This window comes from Magallana gigas, chromosome 5, assembly GCF_963853765.1.
Source record: "Magallana gigas chromosome 5, xbMagGiga1.1, whole genome shotgun sequence".
Lineage (NCBI taxonomy): Eukaryota > Metazoa > Mollusca > Bivalvia > Ostreida > Ostreidae > Magallana > Magallana gigas.
In genome coordinates, this window is record NC_088857.1 from 32,924,394 (window position 1) to 32,934,757 (window position 10,364).

The following is a 10,364-nucleotide window of genomic DNA, read 5'->3' on the forward strand; positions in this document are numbered from 1 at the left end:
AGGTACCACCTGGGAAATTCAAACGATTACTATATCAAAAATCGCTATACCTTTGGTGTCATCTATTTTTCTCACTTCCACACATATCCTTCTATCTGAAAACTTATATAAATTAGCACGCTGAACCGTAATCTATCCAATTAATAAACATTTGTCACTCGCGACCACGATATTTTGAAACGTTCCAAGTAGAAGCTACGGAAGTAAGCTGCACAGCGACATCTATGCTAAGAACGATAACTCTTCCCGTGTTCCGAATGTCATTGACTTAACGGTAACGCACGAGAGGCCCGAAAAAAAGTTCGGGAAAAGTTTTAGATTAAATGCAAAATTTCAGCATTTGAATATCTGCCGTCTTCTATGCCAGCCCACCTATGAAGTGTCTGGGCTTTCAAATCCTGGTAATGTGTTGCTGCAATGCCTGTAGAGCAGACTATTGATACTTCTTTATTTTTGAGTATACCTAATGTGTTTTGCAATTTCTTTTGTTATGTATGTTTTGCCTGTCCCAGCTTGGTCAGTGATGACCAAGTTATGGCCATTAATTGCTGCTTGAAAGGTAAACAATTGATCTGCATCCATTTTCTTAAATATTGCGCTAAAACTTTTCCCGAACTTTTTTTCGGGCCTCTCGTGCGTTACCGTTAAGTCAATGAACGTTATCATCCGGGCTTGCTGCAATGCAAAATCTCCGTAGACATCACATTTTTTAGCATTGTATTGAAACCTGATAAGCTAACAGGGGCGTTTTGACTGAGAAATCATGGAAATTTTTCATACTTTTGCATGAACATCGTTTGAATCCTGAGGTATTTATAAATAACAAACAATTAAGCCAAACGTGAATCCAAAATATCTTGGGACAGAGTATAAAAACAAGGATTGTCAAAATTTTGACCGTAAATTTAATAATAGTAGCTCGAATTTCCTCGACGGTTATATCAATCGCTAAAAGATTTCCATCATTATCTTCAATTTCACTTTGTATATTGAATTTAAAATTGTTGTTAAAAAGGAGACAAAATGACCAAATGAATTTAATATACGTTTCGATAAATGGTTCAATTTCTGTTGTAAAGTGTGTATCCTTAAAACATAATATTGAATAACCTTGTTTTTGTAAACATTAAGCATGTATTGCCTTTAAGAAGATGTATGTAGGCCTCGACAATTCACCGATGCTATTCTAATCAAGTCAGCTATTAGTTTGACATCAAAAAGAAATAAAAAGTAGTAAGATAACTTTTATTAATATGTAAACAACAATATACATGTACAAGTATCATGTACAAGTAAAATACTTTAGTGCATGTTAGGATCATACTTGAAAGCAAGTTTCGACTCAATTGAACACCAAATATTTGACGTATTGATATGATTTCTTCCAACTAAAAAGTGCAGTGACCTGAAAAGGCTCAATAAGGCAACCCCCAACGGTAACATTTCGATCATCTTGTTTATAATCAATCATTATACATGTAAGTCTCTTTAAATTTGGCCATATTGCATAATTTTGTTTTTATGTTGTAGGAATTATGAAAGAAGAGGTGATTCTACGTAATCATCAACGATTAACTTCGTGTCAATGCAATTTAACATTAATCAAAAAATATTACATATGTAGATAGCTGGAACGACTGATACACAGTTACAAATGTGGATGAAAGAAATGGAGGAATGCTCAAATGAAATTGCAGCACCAATAGTGGACTTGGTATTTAGAACCTTCCCTGTCCTGTTAAAGTTGCCATTTTCTATTACAAAGAAACCAGCTTATTGCAGATACACCATTGATGAAATAGTGAACATCGTTTGAAAAATATCAGTACGTACAGTACCGATCAGATCCAACCTTACACCAGAGTAAACACCAACTAAACCCCGGGTTTACTTTGGGTTTACTTTTTGAAAGTCTGGGTCCACTCAGGGTTTACTTTGGGTTTACTTTGAAATTGCTTTTGAGGTCAATTGTATGCACTGGAGTGTGAAGCAGACTAATATTTTATCTTACCAACCTACTGCCTGTAATTCCTACCCTTTGCATATTCCGAATACACGGTTAGCGTCTGCTTTCAGGGGTATACTTCTGACTGGGTTTACTCTCTGTGTCCACTCTGGGTTAACTTTGGGTCCAATTAAACATGTAGCGTCTGCTTTAAGGGGTATACATCTGATCAGGGTTTTCTCTAGGTGTCCAATGTGGGTTTACTTTGGGTTTATTAAGTAAACAATGAATATTTTGATCTCAAACCGTGTGTGAGTCTCTTAAAAGGTATATGTGGCGTATTCGGAGTAAACTCTATGACGAGTTTTAGTAAAAATATACATCATGCCTCTTATAATTAGACGTTTCACAAACTCCAGATCCGTAAAACATATCCTTTCTTTACTTATTTGTCTCTAAACTTTGCTACACGTCTGATGAATATTACTGTGATCGGCCATTTGAAACGCCACTGCGCATGAGTGCGGGAAAACCTAGTATTAAAAACACGATAAAAGAACAGTTTGTTTACTAATTAGAATCACGTTTTTCATATCTTAAGTAAGATAATTCTTATATGAGATGATACCCGAAGCATTATTTTTCCGTTATTCATTAATGTAAAACGATGTAAATTGCTATTTATACATGTGTAATAAAGATGACTATTTTCGCATCAACGACGCGGTAAAATGAGTGAATATCCCATCTCAGGTTACTGTCGTATCGCCCCAAAGCCAAAGCGCCCCATGCACGAGCGCCCCAAATTTTTTTTGGAGCGCCCCAATTACGTTTCACGAGCGCCCCAAATGTATTCACGAGCGCCCCAAAATAAAATTATCATTATACCTTACGTCTTGGAAAATTTGCACGAGCGCCCCAAATTGGATTTTCCAATATTGTACTAAAATTGGGATCGTTTTCACGAGCGCCCCAAAATAATTTTCCTGATTATGTCTATCTGCATAGAATCTTTTTGTATCATTACACCTTACGTCATGAATAATTTGCACGAGCGCCCCAAAATTGGATTTTCCAATATTGTACTAAAATTGGGATCGTTTTCACGAGCGCCCCAAAATAATTTTCCTGATTATGTCTATCTGCATAGAATCTTTTTGTATCATTACACCTTACGTCATGAATAATTTGCACGAGCGCCCCAAAATTGGATTTTCCAATATTGTACTAAAATTGGGATCGTTTTCACGAGCGCCCCAAAATAGTTTTCCTGATTATGTCTATATGCATAGAATCTTTTTGTATCATTACACCTTACGTCATGAATAAGTTGCACGAGCGCCCCAAAATTGGATTTTTTCATATTGTACTAAAATTGGGATCGTTTTCACGAGCGCCCCAAAATGATTTTCCTGATTATGTCTTTCTGTATAGAAACTTGTTGTATCATTACACCTTACGTCATGAATAATTTGCACGAGCCCCCCAAAAATTGGATTTTTCAATATTGTACTAAAATTGGGATCGTTTTCACGAGCGCCCCAAAATGATTTTCCTGATTATGTCTTTCTGTATAGAAACTTGTTGTATCATTACACCTTACGTCATGAATAATTTGCACGAGCGCCCCAAAAATTGGATTTTTCAATATTGTACTAAAATTGGGATCGTTTTCACGAGCGCCCCAAAATGATTTTCCTGATTATGTCTTTCTGCATAGAATTTTGTTGAATTTATTTTTACGAATGTGCTCTGAAGTTGCCTACGATTTATAAGAAAACTTTCTTATGATTAGGAAATCATTTTCACGAGCGCCCCAACATAACTTTACCTAACTTTGCTCTCAAATCAGCATTCTATGTTGCTATAAAGTTAATATTTGACTACATGTGTTATAAATATTTGAAACCTGATTTTGCTTTAAAATGTACGTTGGAGAATCTCACTTTTACGTTAAATATGCATCATTTACACGAACGCCCCCAAATGAGATTGTTCTATTTTGAACTAAAATCAACGTTGGTGTATGAGTACCCATGTTTGGATTAATTTCACGAGCGCCCCAAAATGGTTTTGTTTATTAGTCCTAATTAATCTTCGATGGAATCTCATTAAAAGTACACATTGTTATTCCGAGCGCCCCAAAATACAAACCTCAAATTTTTTTTATTATTAATATTTTTACGAGTGCACCAAAGTTTGCTTTGGATTATATTTAGGAAATGGGTTGACCCGATTTAGATTATACTCTAACATCGATGTATATCTTGTCTCATTTTAAAAAGAGGCAGTTTGCCGTTATATAATTTGAAATAACGTTGCCCGGCTCTAGCCACGGGGAGGCCACCTCATTTTAGAGCCATTTAATGATTTTTTTCAAAAAATTTAAAATGATTCATATTAGGTTGTAAAAATTTGATTTCAATAAGGATTAACACTATGGAATTCTTCTTGGCAATATTTTTTTTTTTTCAAATAGAAAATTTATCATTCAAATTCCTGTCGTGAAAATGCGATTTAAAGAATTTGTACGAAATAATTAAATGCATATTCAGCTGAAATTCTTTTTTGATAAAGTACGTTTAAAAAATATGCATGTTAACCCCCCCCCCCTTTGAAATTTTATTTATCTCAATAAATATCATACATCTATAAATATACATCATATAAATGAAACACTGATCACATTCAATAAAGTATCACATTTGAACATAATAATGCTACACTATATTGAACAAAGTTAAACTTACATGAAGAATGTTAAAATAAATACTATACTAATCCAGTACCTGAACATTGTTAAACAAAATATCACATATGTATCAATGCCAGTAATAATTTGCATTGCAAACTGTTCTTATCGTGTTAAGCACGACGCCCTACCAGGGCCCAGACTCAGTTTACAATTGCAAATATAATGGACAAGTGACAAATATAGTTATTTTTCCTAAATCTATTTAAGTCCACATACAGTTTTTGGAAGAATCACTCGCGGTTGATAAACACGGTGCCATTTACTCAGAACAAGAATGTTTATTTATAGAGGCGGCTTGGTCCACATATTTCCGCAATTTCGCAGAGGAGCTGTGTGTCGGTTTGATCGAGGTCCCGTGAGAATTTTGTCCTGCTTCTAAACTGTCTTCAAAGAATTTTACTTATCACATATCGCATACAACATGCACAATTCTCACATTGCAATACAACGAAAATTGAGCGTTAAATATAAATATCTAATTATGAAAATATATACACATGTTACATCACATTCAACACAACTTTAAACCTATATTTAGTATTATAAACAAAACGACTTGTTTGCAAGAGCATGCAGAAACATAAACAAAACATATGTACAGTGTAATACTAGAATATCATATATGTATCAATGCCAGTAATAATTTGCATTGCAAACTGTTCTTATCGTGTTAAGCACGACGCCCTACCAGGGCCCAGACTCAGTTTACAATTGCAAATATAATGGACAAGTGACAAATATAGTTATTTTTCCTAAATCTAAGTCCACATACAGTTTTTGGAAGAAACGACTTTCACTCGCGGTTGATTAACACGGTGTCTCTTTTACGCGTAATTTATTCGGTCCTAAAGGCGGCTTGGTCCACATATTTTCGCGGAGGAGCTGGGTGTCCGTGAGGTGGCCTTCTTCGAATTGTCCCCATAGGTCCTCATACTGTCTTTGGCGGTCTCTTACGTCTTTTCGCTGAACGCGTTGCAATGACCCGTCCTCTACCATCTGCTTCTGGAGTGGCAATTTTTCTGCTTCGCTAAATAATATAGGAATAAGACAGTACATCGGCGGGGCTGTCTCCATGGCACAATGGTTTATTCTTCGATGCCAGCCTTCACAGTCGTTGTTGGTCCGGGTCTCCTTTCGGTATACATTCCAGGTGGATGGAGGAAAGGTTGAACTGTCTATCCAATTGCGCTTTATATACTTAAAGAGGAGGTCCAGTTTTTCGTTGGCCACAGCATTGGCTCTGATTGTATCGAAACCGGCTTGGACATTGGCGATTGGCAGGAACGGCAGAGCAAGGATGCTGCGGACTGTCCGGTATATGTTGATATCCTCGCTGTACGGCACCTGCAATCCGACTTCCTGTACTTTCCTCCATACAGCCTGGGACCAATGAAAGTGGCAGCCAATGATGTTTATCCCAGGAATTGTTTCGCGCAACGCTGCCCAGGTTGCTTTTTCGAAGTCCGCCACGATTGTTTGAACAGCTGCTCTTCGAGGTAATTTTTGCAAAATTGTGGAAAATACTTTTGCGTAGTCCGAAGTCTAGCGCCGGCTCATTAGCACAAAGGCGAGTGGAACTTGTTTCTGCTGATTTCCAAGGAATCCGTGTATAGAAAATAACTGGACGAACGGATGCCGGACAACTTTAAAGGTACCGTCCACATACCATGTGTTGACATCTGCTAGCAAGTCGAGTTGATCTTGACTGGCGAATACCAAGTGGCGCTGTTCATCGAAGGAAATATCGGCTTGCAGAAACCCTTGTGGCAAATATCCTTCGGCTAGGTTGAAGTCGCAAAATTTCGGCTCCTCTGGTCGCAGCTTCTCCCTTGTTCTGTTCGCGATCCTTATAAGGTTGGTTAACTTTGGCCTACTTTGCGGTGGCAGGTTGGCATCACCCATAGAATAAAGAGCCTTTTCTGCGATGGTACCGGCACTTTCGAATACATTGCGGACGGAATGTTCCTTTACAGTGGCCGTTATTTTTTTGGCGATGGCGACACCAGGTGCACCTTCATGGCAATGACGATGTTTTCCCATGATGAACTTGTTTCCCCTTTCCCTTACTGTAGCCATGCAGTATAAATCTTTCTGGCGAACGGCACACTACCAGTCGCGACCATTAGGCACGTTCCTTTTAAGGTTGTATGAATAGCCCCTGTTGTCAACTAACATGTCCTTGTTGCTCCGAGAGGCCTTTTCCAGAACTTCAAAAGTCACTTGATCGTCAGGAATGGAAGGACCGCGTTGTAGGGGCACTGGTTGGGAGACTGGTGATGGCACTGTAAGTAAACGACGGCGTTTTTGTGGCACTGGCTGGGAGACGGTTTCCTGGGTTAATCGGCGAGGCACAGATGGTGACAAGGCAGGAACGGGCGGTGAAGCAGCTGTGTAGGCGGGACGGCGTTTTTGTGGCACTGGCGGGGAGACGGTTTCCTGGGTTAATCGGCGAGGCACAGATGGTGACAAGGCAGGAACGGGCGGTGAAGCAGCTGTGTAGGCGGGACGGCGTTTTTGTGGCACTGGCTGGGAGACGGTTTCCTGGGTTAATCGGCGAGGCACAGATGGTGACAAGGCAGGAACGGGCGGTGAAGCATCTGTGTAGGCGTGACGGAGTTTTTGTGGCACTGGCTGGGAGACGGTTTCCTGGGTTAATCGGCGAGGCACAGATGGTGACAAGGCAGGAACGGGCGGTGAAGCAGCTGTGTAGGCGGGACGGCGTTTTTGTGGCACTGGCTGGGAGACGGTTTCCTGGGTTAATCGGCGAGGCACAGATGGTGACAAGGCAGGAACGGGCGGTGAAGCAGCTGTGTAGGCGGGACGGCGTTTTTGTGGCACTGGCTGGGAGACGGTTTCCTGGGTTAATCGGCGAGGCACAGATGGTGACAAGGCAGGAACGGGCGGTGAAGCAGCTGTGTAGGCGGGACGGCGTTTTTGTGGCACTGGCTGGGAGGCGGGTTTTTGTCGGGACATTAATGGTGACAAGGCCGGAACGGGAGGTGAACTATTTGGTGAAAGTTGGAATGTGAATCTTCCTGTTGGATAAACTGGTTGTGGGAGTGTTCGAGGCGCGGGTTTTGGTCGGAACACTGGCGGCAACAAGGTCGGAACAGCAGGTGAAACATTTGGTGAAAGTTGGATTGGAGAGACTGGCGGTGATGGGAGACGGTTTCCTGGGTTAAGCGGTGATGTTGGTGAAGATGAAAGGGACTCAGGAGACTGTGGTACGACCAGTGTGCACGAGTCCTGTTCATTGTTGCTAGTTGGTGAAAGTTGGATTGGAGAGACTGGCGGTGATGTTGGCGAAGATGAAAGGGACTCAGGAGACGGTGGTACCACCAGTGTGCACGGGTCCTGTTCATTGTTGCTAGTTGGTTTTTCTGGAGTGTTGGGTACAAGAACACATTTTTGGCAGTACCACTGCAACTCTATTAGCTGGTGGGAGAGTTTGCGATACTGGTCTAAAGTCACACCTGTAATTAAAATGACAGTGTAATTTTGCTATAGGAGCAATCAATATCTATCTATCTATCTATCTATCTATCTATCTTTTTCATCAGACGGTAGAAACTTGTCTATCTGTACATTGTGTACATTTTCTCACATATTCCTACATCTAGTATGCAGCATAATTTACCAGTTTACAGAGTGATGTACATGTATTATTGATATATTTGTATACAAGACAAAGGATAATTTGATAATAAATAATAAGCTTGACTTTTGTCATATGATGATAAATTAACTTGTTGTTTAGCATATACATGAACACATTCATTTCCACATTTATAAACCCATCACCTCATTCACTCATCAATGTTCGTCAAATTGACTGTATTAAGGAGAGTACTAAAATGGCAGGTTGCCTGCTGCCCAATCCGTACTATGTAAAATCGTTACATAATAAAATATTGTTTGATAAATAAATTTTTACATTAGTTTTATTATGTCGAACACCTCATCGGCAATCTTGATAATAGCCTTACTTATGAAATACACATTTTTTTGCACCTTTAATCAAATTTACCTGTATCACAAAGCCTATGCTGCCAACCATCGCATCCGTCACAGGACAGCGCGTGTTGCTTTGATGTTACCTATTTGAATAAAGAAAACATTTTTAAGTGATTAACCTCACCTTCATACCCCTTATATAATTTATATGAGGTTTGGCTCAGAGTGGCGTTATACACCTTGTCACATTCCTAACGTAATTAGATCAATATTTGCACATGTGCACATGATGTACATGTATATATGTATCATACGTGTTTAATGTTGTGTATATCTTGTGTATTCTGTGTTAGTTGCTGGGTTTTTTATCGAGTTAAACAAACAAAATAGACCTATAATCAGATATACACAGACAATTGAAACCAGATCTATACAAACAAAGCACCAATATCCCGCCAGATTTCACTAAGGCAACGGAGACTCAGGTAAACGCTGGAAACCATTTGTAAGTGGGGTATACACAACTGTGTTTGAAAATGATAGGTGATTTTCACACCTTATTACAGATAAGTGGATTTGTAATTAACCACCGACATATATAATGCTTTCATAAAAAATTGCATGAAACAAATTTTACTTTTGGGTATGCATATAATATGTACATGTAGGATATAAAACTAGTATTTCGTAAAAAAGAATTTCAAATCAATTTTTCCCAACCAAATATACTATATGATGTTATATTGCAAGTTTACAAAAGCACGATTTCTAACTATATTCAGTTTTGAATATTTTAACAAAAGATAAGAAAAGAAAAAAAAATTCTAAAGTGTTGGTAGTATCGAACCCACAACTTAAAAACCTTAGATCTAAAAGTAAGTAAATTATTTATTATAGTGACATGTGCATATTATGTACAATTACGCCGAAAAGGCATTGAAGTTCTAAAAATGACACTATTTGGAGGTTTTGACACGCAAAAAATCTGATATTTTAAAGGCAGAGCATATAAGTATTTCTCAGAGAATTACACCGTTTTAAAATGTTACACGTACACATGGGACAATGCGGAATATAAGTGTAATTACATTCTCACCACCTAATTGATAAATGTGTTTAGACGATAAAAGGTAGAAAAATTAAAAGAGTAATAACTTCATCTAATGAAATATTTAATGATCAAGATACACTAATAACACTAAGTCAATCTTACTTTGATGTTATAATTCCATACAATTATTTATAATTGTTCGCGAAATAATTAACTGAAGCTACAGATCATAGAAGATTATGGCTCTTTTTCTATAATTTGACAAATGTTCACTTAATTAAATGAATGAGTATATGTCAAATATTTTAGATGACGTATAAATACGATGTAATTGTTCACAATTTCCTTATTTAAAAAGCGTTATCTTGCAATACTTCTACACAAAGCATAAGTATGTCAAAGACAGCGCTACTTGGAGATAGCTACGTTAAAAGACTTGGTAGATTTTGTGATGGTTTTTTGGGTATACCTGGCGAATGTCGTTTTTATGGTGTTGGAGGAATGAGAGCAGATAGTGTAAATCAGAGGGTTTTGTGTGAATTGATGGACTTTCATCCAGAAACAGTGTTTGTGTGCCTAGGTGGAAACGACTTCAATGTGAATTCCAGTCCACGACAGACTTTCGAGGATATCGTTAATGTAGTGACTATTCTTTCTGA

The 10,364-nt window shown here is 38.3% G+C and overlaps 1 protein-coding gene across 1 annotated transcript; it reads right to left on the reverse strand.

Moving 5' to 3' along the window:
• Positions 1-6,123: 6,123 nt before the first annotated feature.
• On the reverse strand, positions 6,124-8,844 carry LOC136275613 (uncharacterized). The gene is made up of 3 exons (XM_066085212.1): positions 8,839-8,844; positions 8,728-8,797; positions 6,124-8,173 (listed from the first exon to the last, which is right to left on the reverse strand). The coding sequence occupies exons 1-3, from the start codon at positions 8,842-8,844 to the stop codon at positions 6,807-6,809; spliced, it is 1,443 nt and encodes a 480-aa protein (XP_065941284.1). The 3' UTR covers positions 6,124-6,806.
• Positions 8,845-10,364: the final 1,520 nt, after the last annotated feature.